Source organism: Bombina bombina, chromosome 4, assembly GCF_027579735.1.
Source record: "Bombina bombina isolate aBomBom1 chromosome 4, aBomBom1.pri, whole genome shotgun sequence".
NCBI classification, from domain to species: domain Eukaryota; kingdom Metazoa; phylum Chordata; class Amphibia; order Anura; family Bombinatoridae; genus Bombina; species Bombina bombina.
Window position 1 is genome coordinate 868,544,162 of NC_069502.1, and position 14,424 is coordinate 868,558,585.

The 14,424-nt window shown below is 38.6% G+C and overlaps 1 protein-coding gene across 2 annotated transcripts in view; it reads left to right on the top strand.

Moving 5' to 3' along the window:
- The window catches only part of LOC128657355 (oocyte zinc finger protein XlCOF7.1-like), a 190,822-nt gene that overhangs the window by 148,680 nt on the left and 27,718 nt on the right, over positions 1-14,424 (top strand). For both annotated transcript variants that reach the window (XM_053711672.1, XM_053711671.1), the window contains exons 10-11: positions 9,351-9,458; positions 9,605-9,712. In XM_053711672.1, coding sequence (XP_053567647.1) covers positions 9,351-9,458; positions 9,605-9,712 — 216 coding nt within the window. The remainder of the gene's footprint in view (positions 1-9,350; positions 9,459-9,604; positions 9,713-14,424) is intronic.

Here is a 14,424-nt window from a genome sequence, read left to right on the forward strand (position 1 = left end):
AGCCTCCTTCTGCGGAGGAACCAGCCTTTAGATTTAGCCTGTGCCTGTAATGATGGTAAACATTAAGAATGAATGGGACAGAATTGGATTTTCCTTTTCCCCTTCGTCTTCCTTTTAAAAATTATTCCCGGTTCCGGACTCTCAATTGGAGTTGTGGGGTTCCTTTCCTAAGGTGGATGGAGCTATCTCCACACTTGCCAAACATACTACTATCCCGCTTGAGGATAGCTCGTCGTTTAGAGAGCCGATGGATAATAAAATGGAAACTCTTCTAAGAAAGATGTTTCAACATACGGATACTTGTTTCAATCGGCAGCGGCCATTGCCGCGGTTGCTGGAGCCGCTACCTACTGGTGCATCTCCTTATTGGAATTGATCAAGGTGGAGGGTCACCTGAACGATATCCAGGAAAGAATTAAAGCCTTGAGAATTGCTAATTCTTTTATCTGTGATGCAAACATGCAGATTATTCGCCTAAATGATAAGGTTTCTGGCTTTTCGGTTCAGGCCCATCGGGCTCTCTGGCTGAAGTCCTGGTCTGCGGATATGACTTCTAAGTCCAGACTTGTTTCCCTTCCCTTTAAAGGAAAGATTGTATTTGGTTCAGGCCTGGACTCCATTATCTCCATGATTACAGGGGGCAAGGGTGCATTCCTACCTCAAGATAAAAAGAACAAATCTAAGGGACAAAGTTCTAATTTTCTTTCCTTTTTGTTCTGATAAATCCTAACAGCAACCCTCCGCTAAGCCGAGCAAACCAAGAGTACTTAGAATCCGGCTCAGTCCTGGAATAAATCCAAGCAGAGCAAGAAGCCAGCTTAGACTAAATTGACATGAAGGGGTGGCCCCCGATCGTGTAGGGGGCAGACTGTCGCTCTTTTCAGACGCTTGGTTCAGGAACATGCAGGATCCATGGGTTCTGTAGGTCATAGCTCAGGGATACAAGATAGGTTTCAAGTCTCATCCACCCAAAGGCAGATTTCTCCTCTCAAGCCTGTCTTCCAGACCAGAAAAGAGGGAAGCCTTTCTGGGGTGCATGCAGGATCTGTCCTCCTTAGGGGTCATTGTCCCGGTACCTATCACAGAAAGAGGTTTTGGATACTATTCAAAACTTTTCGTGGTCCCAAAGAAAGAGGGAACTTTCTGCCCGATTCTGGACTTAAAGTGCTTAAACAAATTTCCAAATGTCCCCTCGTTCAAGATGGAGATGATAAGGTCCATCCTTCCCTTAGTTCAGGAAGGACAGTTCATGAACACTATAGATCTGAAGGATGCTTACCTTCACATTACAATCCACAAGGATCACTTCCAGTTCCTAAGGTTTGCGTTTCTGGACCAGCACTTCCAGTTCATTGCACTTCCGTTTGGTCTAGCTACTGCTCCAAGGATTTTTACGAAGGTTCTAGGGGCTTTTCTAGCCGTTGCCAGAACCCGGGGTATAGCAGTAGCTCCCTACTTGGATGATATTATGGTACAAACACCATCTTTTTGTCTGGTGAAGAACCATTCAGAATCTCTTCTCTCTCTTCTTCGACCTCATGGATGGAAGATAAACCTAGAAAAGAGTTCTCTTATTCCAAACACCAGGGTAGAATTCCTGGGTACTATAATAGACTCCATATCCATGAGGATATATCTAACGGACCAGTTGCATGCTTGCTTCAGCATGTCTTGCCCTCTGGACCTCCTTAACGCCCTCTGTGACTCAGTGTATGGAGGTAATTGGTCTCATGGTGTCCAGCATGGACATCATTCCCTTTGCCAGGATCTGTCTCAGACTTCTGCAACTGTGCATGCTTAGACAGTGGAACGGGGATCATTCGGATCTGTCTTAACAGATTTATTTGGACATCCGGTCAAGAGAATCGCTCTCTTGGTGGCTCTGTCCAGATCATCTGTCCCAAGAGACATCCTTCTTAAGACCATCCTGGGAGATTGTGAGTACGGATGCAAGTCTATCAGGTTAGGAAGCTGTTTGGGGTGCCAAAAAGGCACAGGGCCTGTGGTCTCAGGAGGAATGCTCCCTCCCGATCAACATTCTGGAACTTCGGGCAATCTTCAGACTCTGAAGGCTTGGCCCCTTCTGAGTTCATCCCGGTTTATCAGATTCCAATCAGAAAATTTAACCTTAGTGGCTTTCATCAATCATCAGGGGGGAAAGAGAAGCTCCCTAGCAATGAGGGAGGTATCTTAAATTCTGGAGTGGGCGGAGGCCCACAGCTATTCGCTGTCAGCGATCCACATTCTGGGTGTGGACAACTGGGAAGCGGATTTTCTCAGCAGACAATCCTTTCATCCAGGGGTATGGTCTCTTCATCCCGAAGTGTTTGTGGAGATATGCAACAAGTGGGGGACGCCGGAGATAGATCTCATGGCGTCTCGTCTCAATGCCAAGCTACCCAGTGGAAGTTCCATTGTCGCAGGAATCTGCTGGAACAAAGTCCCTTTGTTCATCAAAATCTAGATTCTCTGAGGCTGACTGTGTGGAGATTGAACGCTTAGTCCTACCCAAGAGAGGTTTTACTAAAAAGTGATTGATACTGTCATTCAAGCTCGTAAGCCGGTTACTCGTTGCATCTATCATAAGGTGTGGAGAACCTACTTATTCTGGTGTGAAGAGCGCGGATTTTCCTGGCATAAAATTAATGTTGCCAGGATCCTATCGTTTCTCTAGGATGGACTGGAAAAGGGCCTTTCTGCTAGTTCTCTGAGGGGACAGATTTCGGCCCTATCTGTCTTACTGCACAAGAGGCTCTCGGAGCTTCCCGATGTACAGTCTTTTGATAACGCTCTGATTAGGATCAGACCTGTGTTTAGAGCTAAGGCTCCTCGGAGTCTAAATCTTGTGTTTAAGGTTTTGCAACGGGCTCCCTTTGAGCCTATACATGAGACTGACATTAAATTGTTGTCCTGGAAGGTTCTTTTTCAGGCTATTGCTTCTGCGCGCAAAGTATCTGAGATTGCCGCCTTGCAATGTGAGCCTCCTTATCTGGTGTTCTATTCTGATAAGGCTGTCCTACGTACTAAGTTAGGCTTTCTTCCTAAGTTCGTGTCAGACCGCAACATCAATCAAGAGATTGTGGTTCCTTCTTTGTGTCCCAATCCTCCTTCTGCGAAGGAACGTTTGCTTCACAATTTGGACGTGGTTCGCGCCTTGAAGTTCTACCTTCAGGCTACTAAGGATTTTAGACAAACTTCTTTCTTGTTTGTTGTATATTCTGGGAAGTGTAAGGGACAGAAGGTCTCTTCGAGTTCCTTATCTTTTTTTATTCTCTCTGTATTGTCCTCATGTCATACCTGTTTCCAAGAATCGCACTTGAACTAAACACAAGTCAACATCAGCTCCAGCCTGACCTGACTTGGAGCTTGAACGCCTAGTTTTGAGACATAGAGGTTTCTTGGTTTCAGTTATTGAGTCTTTGATGCAGGCCAGAAAGCCTGTAACACAAATAATTTATTAAGTGATTTGGAAGGCCTTTTTTGAATGATGTTCTTCCAGAAGGTTTTCTTGTTACTTCTTTAGGATTTATAGATTTTTTTTTTTCTTAAGATGGCCTTGACAAGGGTTTGTTTCTAAAAGATCAAATTTCTGCTTTACCTGTTCTTTTTAATAGGAAGTTGGCTAAACCTCCTGAGGATCAGACTTTTGTCCAGAAGTTCGTTAGAATTAGGCCATTTATGATTCCTATTTCTCCACACTGGCATCTGAATCTACTTTTCTCTGCATGACGTGGTTCTTTGTTTGAATCTCCAAGCTACTAAAGAATTCAGACAAACTTCTAGTTTGTTTTTTCACTCTAGGTCTCATAAGGGGCAGAAAGCTACTAAGGTAGCATCGGCTTCTTGGCTCAAATAAGTGATTCACAAGGCATACTTAAAGGCAGGAAAGTCACCTCCTAAGTGTATTTAGTTCTTCTACAATAGCAGTTGCAACATCATGGGTTTTTAAAAATTATGCATCTTTGGAGCAGATTTGCAAAGCTGCAACATGTCTTTTCTGCATACTTTTTTCAGAGTTTATTGCTTTGAGGTTTTGTTTTCTTTGCTAGCAGCTTTTGGCAGGAAAGTCGGCAGTTGAACTGCCAAAACCCCCCCCCCCCCACCCTTTCCATAAAATAGACCATCGGTATTAATCCCATATATTATGGAGGACTGTTGGCCATCATCATTTTATGAAAGAAGGCAACATTTATGCTTACCTGATAAATTATTTTCCTTTGGAATGATGATGGTCCACAAGCCCCGTCCGTTTCAATGTTTGGGCGGCAGTTCTAATGACTCCTCTACAGACCCTGCTTTGTGTTGCCTACCTATATGTTTCCTATTCTCTACTTGGTTATACGTTAAACTAGAGAGAGATGGGAGGGATTTTAAGCTATGATATGGGTTCTTGACCTTCTCATAGTAGCGGGAAATATATCCCATATGTTATGGATGACTGTGGACTATCATCATTCCGAATGAAAATAATTTATCAGTTAAAAATACATTTTTTTTTTAAGTAATCAGGATCTGACTCTGTGTGTGAGCTTGTGTAGTGTGTCTGTTGGAATACTAGTGCTGTATTGTCCCCATGTCCAGTATAAGGGCGATTTGAATACTAGTGCTGTATTGTCCTCATGTCAGGTATAGGGACTGTTGGAATACTAGTGCTGTATTGTCCCCATGTCAGGTATAGGGGCTGTTGTAATACTAGTGCTGTATTGTCCCCATGTCAGTATAAGGACTGTTGGAGTACTAGTGCTGTGTTGTCCCTGTGTCAGGTATAGGGGCTGTTGGAATACTAGTGATGTATTGTCCTCGTCATGTATTGGGACTCTTGGAATATTAGTGCTGTATTGTTCCCATATCAGGTATCAGGACTTATAGAATGTTAGTGCTGTGTTGTGTCCATGTCAGGTTTTTGAAATGAGTGCATTTATACTGTGCAAAAATTGGTTATATTGCAGTTTTAATGAACAATTTAAAATGGATTTTAACCCCTTAACGACCGAGGACGTGCAGGGTACGTCCTCTAAAAAAAAATACCCTTAACGACCAAGGACGTACCCTGCACGTCCTCGGTCTGGAAAGCAGCTGGAAGCGATCCTGCTCGCTTCCAGCTGCTTTCCGGTTATTGCAGTGATGCCTCGATATCGAGGCATCCTGCAATAACCCTTAGTAGCCATCCGATGAAGAGAGGGCCACTCTGTGGCCCTCTCTGCACCGGACATCTATGGCTTTCATCGTTGGTGGGTGGGAGCGTGTGTGGGAGGCGGGTGGCGGGTATCACTGGCCCAGGTGACGTGGAGGGGGGCGGGATCGTGGGCGGGGATGCCCGGGGGGTGTGCACGGATGCGTGCACGTGGAGGCGGGGGCGGGCGCGTGCGTGCACGGGGAGGGAGCGGGTGGGAACCGCTACACTACAGAAAAGAATATAAGAAAAATGTAAAAAAATATAAAAAAATAAGGGTCATCAGCGAATGTTGGGTGCTCTGTGGAGGGAGGGAAGCTACACTACAGAAAAAAAACGGGAGAAAAAAAAAATAAAACCATTTTTTTTCTGCAAACTGGGTATTGGCAGACAGCTGCCAGTACCCAAGATGGCCCCCAATAAGGCAGAGGGGGAGGGTTAGAGAGCTGTTTGGGGGGTATCAGGGAGGTTGGGGGCTATGGGGGATTCTACAAAGCAGCATATGTAAATATGCCACACAAAAAAACAACAAGATACCTTTTATTTTAGTACTGGCAGACTTTCTGCCAGTACTTAAGATGGCGGGGACAATTGTGGGGGAGGGAAGGAAGCTCTTTGGGAGGGATCAGGGGGTGTGATGTCAGGTGGGAGGCTGATCTCTACTCTAAAGCTAAAATTATCCCTGCAAGCTCCCTACAAACTACCTAATTAACCCCTTCACTGCTAGCCATAATACATGTGTGATGCGCAGCAGCATTTAGCGGCCTTCTAATTACCAAAAAGCAACGCCAAAGTCATATGTGTCTGCTATTTCTGAACAAAGGGGATCCCAGAGAAGCATTTACAACCATTTGTGCCATAATTGCACAAGCTGTTTGTAAATAATTTCAGTGAGAAACCAAAAATTGTGAAAAAAATTAAGGTTTTTTTATTTGATCGCATTTGGCGGTGAAATGGTGGCATGAAATATATCAAAATGGGCCTAGATCAATACTTGGGGTTCTCTACTACACTACACTAAAGCTAAAATTAACCCTAAAAGCTCCCTACATGCTCCCTAATTAACCCCTTCACTGCTGGGCATAATACACGTGTGGTGCGCAGTGGCATTTAGCAGTCTTCTAATTACCAAAAAGCAAAGCCAAAGCCATATATGTCTGCTATTTATGAACAAAGGGGATCCAAGAGAATCATTTAGAACCATTTATTTCATAATTGCATAAATTGTTTGTAAATAATTTCAGTGCGAAACCTAAAGTTTGTGAAAAAATTTACAAAATAGTTTTAGGGGAATTCAAAGGATTTGTGGCATTGAAGCCAAGTGCTGAATTAAACACTATTCAAAAATGTAAATAAGTAAGTTAAAATGACACTTTATTAAACATGTATGCTAAGACGAACAATATATTAGATGGTCAGTCCTAGGAATAAGTAATGATCATCCATTCCTCTCAATTCAGGTGAACTGATCAAACTAACATTAAAAACAATGGATAAAAATAGAGGGCTATGTGACCTGTCTGTGCTCACACAACACTGTCATTAAGATTGTAGTCATACACGGCGTGGTTGAATATATGTATAAGGACACGTGTATCAAACACCTCACACAGACTATGCGCTCAAAGGCGTCCTCCTGCCTGCGTACTGCTGAGATTGAACTCAGTCAGCCGATTTCTTGCTAATGTCCCTATAACTAGTCACACCATGCATGCAGCGTATATATAAAAAGTGAAGTATAGGTAAACACTTCACTATAGTATCAAGTGACTCGCCTGTTTATTAAATAAGTGCTAGAATCCTGCACCTCTTAACTCTCTCATGAATCAAAAGCTATACGCTGTTTGGTTCAGCAAATAAACGCATTAGGATTCGTAAGCTTGTCTAGCTATATTAGATACTGTTTTGCAATGTCTTAACAAATCAGTTACCAAATGTATCAAATTATGAACTATGTTGCGTTAGAACTGTTATACAGCGATAAGCCGACAGGCTACAGTCAGACAGTGAGTGATCGCAACTCTAGGTCACGCCCACCGATGCGTTTCGTCACTTGTACGTGACTTCGTCAGGGCATAGGGGCCGCCCAGCCATTCAGTCCGTCAGTTATACCCAGCGGTTACCTAGGCAACGGTAATTGTATGCGGAAGTGTCTAACCGCAATGTACAGCGGACTCTATTATCTCAGCAGAGATCATGTATCAAGATGGTTTATAATACATAGGTTTTAACGTCCACATAAAATGTTAAGATTGTATTGATTTTAAGGGGGAGAATCTCAGATAGAGATTGTATCTGTTTGGGGTAGATCTTGTGTGTATATGTGTATATATAGTTTATTTTGCACACCACTCTAGATAGGTGGCTCTTTAAAACACATAGCGTAAAAATCGCGGCATATATTAAAGTTGTAAAATCGATCACTATGTCGTGATTTGTCACTCTCATTCACAACACTACTGACACAAAAATTGTATCGTCATATCAAGAACGATCCCCTTCTTGTTGTATATTTGTTATTACCCAGTCGGTTGTCACAGTTATTACTGATTAGTTTCTCATGGATTTATTCTGTGGCAGTTTTAACTGAATTAATGTATCGATTCTATTTGTTACCGCTGTTTACGTTATATACTCAGTGTCAAAAATATACTTTATACAAAAAGTTGTTATGCACATTATAGCAATTTGTCAATATGAAAAAAGTCACCAAAGTTTATTCAGCACATTGAAGTGTTAGTCTCTCATACGGCTGGACTCATTAGTTTGTCCAACAGTCTATATGCGAAGGAATAGTTGTGAATTAAAGGTACAGTATGTTCATTTATTCCATTCATTGAACAATTTTTTTTTATTTGATCGCATTTGGCGGTGAAATGGTGGCATGAAATATACCAAAATTGGCCTAGATCAATACTTTGGGATGTCTTCTAAAAAAAAATATAGACATGTCAATGGATATTCAGGGATTCCTGAAAGATATTAGTGTTCCAATGTAACTAGCACTAATTTTGAAAAAAAGTGGTTTGGAAATAACAAAGTGCTACTTGTATTTATGGCCCTATAACTTGCGAAAAAAAGCAAAGAACATGTAAACATTGGGTATTTCTAAACTCAGGACAAAATTTAGAAACTATTTAGCAAGGGTGTTTTTTGGTGGTTGTAGATGTGTAACAGATTTTGGGGGTCAAAGTTAGAAAAAGTGTGTTTTTTTCCATTTTTTCCTCATATTTTATAAAATTTTTTTATAGTAAATTATAAGATATGATGAAAATAATGGTATCTTTAGAAAGTCCATTTAATGGCGAGAAAGACGGCATATAATATGTGTGGGTACAGTAATTGAGGAAGAGGAAAATTACAGCTAAACACAAACACTGCAAAAATGTAAAAAAAGCCTTGGTCCCAAACGGACAGAAAATGGAAAAGTGCTGTGGTCATTAAGGGGTTAAAGGGACAGTGAAGTCCCAAAAAAACTTTCATGATTTAAATAGGAAATGTAATTTTAAACAACTTTCGAATTTACTTTTAGCACCAATTTTTCTTTGTTCTCTTGGTATTCTTAGTTGAAAGCTAAATCTAGGAGGTTCATATGCTAATTTCTTAGACCTTGAAGACTGCCTCTAATCTAAATGCATTTTGACCACTAGAGGGCATTAGTTCATATGTTTCATATAGATAACTTTGAGCTCATGAACGTCAAGTTACACTGGAGTGAGCACTGATTGACTAAAATGGATGTCTGTCAAAAGAACTGAAATAAGGGGGCAGTTTGCAGAGGCTTAGATACAAGGTAATCACAGATATAAAAAGTGTATTTCTATAAAAGTGTTGGTTATGCAAAACTGGGGAATGTGTAATAAAGGGATTTTTTTTTTAAACAACAAAAATTCTGGTGTTGACTTTCCCTTTAATGACACAGGTTGTATTTAGTGCTGTGCTAATGTCATTAGATGAAATATTTTTTTCCAGATGGGACTGCTAGTGATGTAGCCTCTGGTTTATTTAACTTAAATCACACAATTGTATTTTAGTCTTATTTTTAAAAGAGAATATAGAGATTAAATTTAGAACTCATTGGACTTAGATTGAACTTGATGGACTTCTGTCTTTTTTTCAACCTCATCTACAATGTTACTATGTAAATAGTGATATATATATATTTTTTTTACTTCAGGTAAAAATGATGCTAAGATTTCAAGTAACACGGAACAAACAGAATATCCGTGGCTAACAAATATCACCGAAGCTGCACAGCAGGAGATACTTGTTCGTAGTAATACAGGTGAGTGTACGTGTGTGATGGGTTTGAGGGGTGCAGGGCACAGGTAGTAATACAGGTGAATGTATGTGTGTAACATTCAGACATTACAATTTATTTGTGCAGTGCTCAGAAGCTGAACTGTAACCATATTTATATGATCTATGCAGGTGATGTAAAGACTGAAGTCACACTTAATGCTGAACAAGCAAATGATCTGTATGTAAAGAGTCAGCTGGAAGCTGTGAAGCAGGAAATCGGTGACAATATCAGTACAGGTGAGTGCACGTGTGTGATGTGTCTGAGGGATACAGATCACCTGGCCCACTAGGTACATGGAGATTTTTATTAGGGGGTGAACTCTTAAAGGGACAGTCTAGTATAAATTAAACTTTCATTATTCAGATAGGACTTTTAATTTTAATCAACTTTCCAATTTGCTTTTATCATCAAATTTGCTTTTTTCTCTTGGTATTCTTAGTTTAAAGGGACAGTCAACACCAGAATTTTTGTTGTTTTAAAAGATAGATAATCCTTTTATTACCCATTCCCCAGTTTTGCACAGCATCTTTTGACAGCCCCCTGATCACATGACATTTTATTTATTATCTATTGACTTTCATTTTAGCCAATTAGTGCAGTGTCTGCCACAATTCACAGGCATGCTCACAATGTTATCTATATGGTTTACAAGAACTAGCTCTCCCCTGTTGTGAAAAGCAAATACAAAAGCATGTGATTAGGCGGCCTTCAAGGGCTTAGAAATTATCATATGAGCCTTCCTAGGTTTAGCTTTCAACTAAGAATACAGAGAGAACAAAGCAAAATTGGTAATAAAAGTAAATTGGAAAGTTGTTTAAAATTACATGCCCTATTTGAGACATGAAAGTTTTTTTTGGACTTGACTGTCCCTTTAAACTAAACATAGGTAGGCTCATATGCTAATTTCTAAACCTTTGAGGGCTGCCTCTTATCACATGCTTTTTAAATCTCTTTTCAACACAAAGAGACAGAAAGTACACGTGGGCCATATAGATAACACTGTGTTCAGGCACAGGGGGTTATTTAAGATTTAGCACAAAACAATGCTAAATGCAAGACAATAGATAATAAACAGTCACAGTCATGTGATCAGGGGGCTGGAAGAAGGTTCCTAGATACAAGGTAATCACAGAGGTAAAACGTATATTAATATAACTGTGTTGGTTATGCAAAACTGGGGAATGGGTAATAAAGGGATTATCTATCTTTAAAACAATAACAATTCTATGGTAGACTGTCCCTTTAAAATCACCATCAACCCCACATGTTGATTGTGATATAATTTATGTAGGACTGAAATTCAAGTTTAAATAAAATGACAGCAAAAGACGTAAGCACATGGTGTATAAAATGGCTCATTAGTGAAAGGGTTAAACTTTCTTGCATCCAGTATGATATTTTGAGTCATTTTCCACTTTTTATTACAGAAAAAATTGGCCTTAACTTTATTAATTCTCTTAATATATTAGTGTGTTACAGTCTCTCCCACAAGACATACATCTTAACATAATTAAACCTATCTTTATGAATTATGGTTTTAGAAGCCTCCTTTAACCTCTAAAGGACTGGGAATTTCAGAAAATTATTTTCTCCAAAGACCAGAGCATTTTTAGCATTTTTGCTATCTCTCCATATAAACAGAAAGAGAGTTTATTATTTTTTTTTTTTTATTAACCTTTCAAAACCTATAAAAAAAATTTTTAGTAGACAACCCAAGGTATTGATCTAGGCCCATTTTGGTATATTTTGTGCCACCATTTCGCAGCTAAATGCTATCAAATTTAAAAAAAATTGTTAACTTTTTCACAAACTTTGGGATTCTCACTGAAATTATTTACACATCACATATACAGGCATAAGACAAATTGTTTTAATTGCTTTCCCTTTATTTAGAAATAGCAGACATGCCTGGTTTTGCCATTGCTTTTTGGTAATTAGAAGGCTGCTAATTGCAGCTGCACACTACACTTTTCAAATTAACGGCAGTGAAGGGGTTAATCAGGTAACTTGTAAGGTTAAGTTTAGCTATAGTGTAGAGATAACCCTACCACCTTGCATAAATGTTTTGTAGATGATCCATTTATATAGCCCATACAGATTATTTAAAAAAAATATGTATAGTTTTGCTTATTTTTTAAATAACATTGCTCTGATTTTCAGACTCCTAACCAACCCTTAAAGTTTTAGGAAAATACTGATGTATACCTACTCCAGCTTGCTCCTGTTTGTGTAAAGAGTCTTTTCATATGCAAAGGAAGGGGGAGTGTCTGTTTTTCCCACTTGCAGTTGGTGTTTCAGCTACCTTTTTAACGGGGCTAAACTGGGAGCTTCTAAGTAAGTTTTTAAACGGTTTTATAATGGATTTTTAGATCAGTATCTTTGCATACTATTCTTTATAGAAGTGTCTATATTATGCAGTTTTATAAAAATTAGTGTATTCTGACCCTTTAAGGACTGGGAATTTCAGTCAAACTTTCTCAAAAGACCAGAGCATTTTTGCTATCTCTCCATTTAAACAGGAAAAGAGCCTTGGTTTCTTTTTATTAACCTATCAAAACTATATTTATTTCTAGTAGACAACCCAAGGTATTGATCTAAGGTCCATTTTGGTATAGTTTGTGCCACAATTTCTCTGGCAGCTGCAATAAAATAAAAAAAAAAATGTTAACTTTTTCACAAACTTTGGGGTTCAAACTGAAATTATTTGCACATATCGTATGCAGGCATAAGACAAATAGTTTCAATTGCTTCTCTGGGATCCCTTTGTTTAGAAATAGCAGACATGCATGGTTTTGCCATTGCCTTTTGGTAATTAGAATGTTGGTAATTGCAGCTGCGCACCACACTTCTGAAATTCATGGCATTGAAGCCGTTAATCAGGTAGCTGGTAAGGTTAGGTTTAGATATATATATATATATATATATATATATATATATATATATATATATATATATATATATATATATATATATATATATATATATATATATATATATATATATATATATATATATATAAAAAGAAGAGGGGGTTGTTGCCAGCACAATCAGTATTACCAATAAAAAAAAACAGGGTAGTTAACAGAGGTCTGAATTATTAGTACTTATCAGACCTCTGGTGCAAGGGGAGAGTAGAAAATTTTTACTCAAAATAAATAGAAAATGGTAAGCCTGTCCTATCCAGCCCTAAACAATCCCTATATGTGTAATTGGATAAACTATTCTAAAGTGACAAACCTTATAGAGACATAGAAAAAACATTTACAAAAGTGTCAATCATATGCTGCAACCAAAGGAGCATTAAAAGAGCAGTTTATTGGAAAAACATGAGAATATATTAAACAACCTGAAGGGTACTCAAAACGATTCCGATCATAGTGCTCTATGAAAATTTCCTACCAGCTGGAGAAACCTTTAAATTGAAAGTTAATTTGAAACTAAATAATAAAAATAACAATAACCAAAAAGAGAGAAAACCTGGTTATAACCACAGGTAATATAAGTCCCGGTAGGTAAATTAGGAGAGACTTCCCAACAGATCAATAAAAATGTTGCAACTTGAGCCTCAAGTAATTAGAGGATTAATTGTTGCTTTGGCTTGTAGACAACCTGCAAGATGGAAACTTAAACTTCCTTGTTTATTCTGAAGTTGGTAAAAGATAGTATTCTGCTGTGACACAAGATATGATCCTGACTTAACTTAAAGACACAGTGTAAACTAACAGTTCCACCATAGCGGTAAGTATTAAACCAGTTCTTGGCTATCAGCAATACTTCAAGTTGTTAGAAAATCAAGCTCCGCCGTAGCGGTAAAGTATTCACCAGTTCTTGGTTCAGATAACAAATACTGTGTCTGAAAGTGTTTTCCGCCGTAGCGGTTGTACTTGCGATTATTGAGAGTCCCACTATCGCGGTGCCGCACCTCCAGGGGTGCTCCTCTCACACTTCTTCGTGATCTTTAGTTATTTTGCAGTTGTTCACAGCCTCCAAATTGCAGCTCTCTTGGATATTTTCACCACCATTAAATTGCCAATTTCTATTACGTTGGAAAAACGTACAGAGAGCTCAAAGAAAGAATTAAAGAGCATAAGAGAGACATAAAGAATAAATTGATTGACACTAGTAGTGTAGCACGACATTTTTTCTATTTTCATAACAGTAATAAGCATGAACTTAAATTCAGAGGTCTGCAAAAGATTGATCTTAGAGAGCGTGGTGGAGATTTGGATAAAAAACTTCTACAGAATGAATGCAAATGGATATTTAATTTAAAAGCTCTTGCCCCCCAAGGCATGAATGAGGAAATTAATTATGCATGCTTTCTAGGTGAATGAGGTTGCTGCATGAGAGTGTAATCTAATCTATTTTTATGGAAAAGAAAAATGGAAGCAGGGGAATGATCGATGTCGGAATCCCATAAAAAGTAAAAAGAAAAAACTAACATATTAATATAAAAGTATCAAAAACTGTTTTGGGCTATTATTTACGAGAAATTGGCAATTTAATGGTTATTGTATAAAACTTGCCATACTAAGAAGTCACAAAGTTGTTTAAAGGGCCACTGTAAGTAAATATTTTCTATGCCTGTTACTAACTAACTACCCCAAATACGCTTTTTATCAATAGCATTTCATTAACATATCTCTACCGTATATCAGAAATCTTGTCTGCAAATTTAATTGTTTTCCAAACCCACTCCGTGGGTATCCTTTGCTCTGTACCAATCCGTTTACAATACCTAGGTTTCAAAATGGCGCTTTAAACACAAAGTTATTGGTTTAAGTATTTTGAACATGCAGTGCTGAAAATAGTGGGCAGGATAACGTGACATCATCGGCAAATAAAAGATATAACTTTTAGAACATTATGAAACTTCGTTTTGGAGAAAATATAGGTCAGTAGGTTTTAATTAATGTTTATTAACTTTAATATGTTAGTTGTTTAGCTT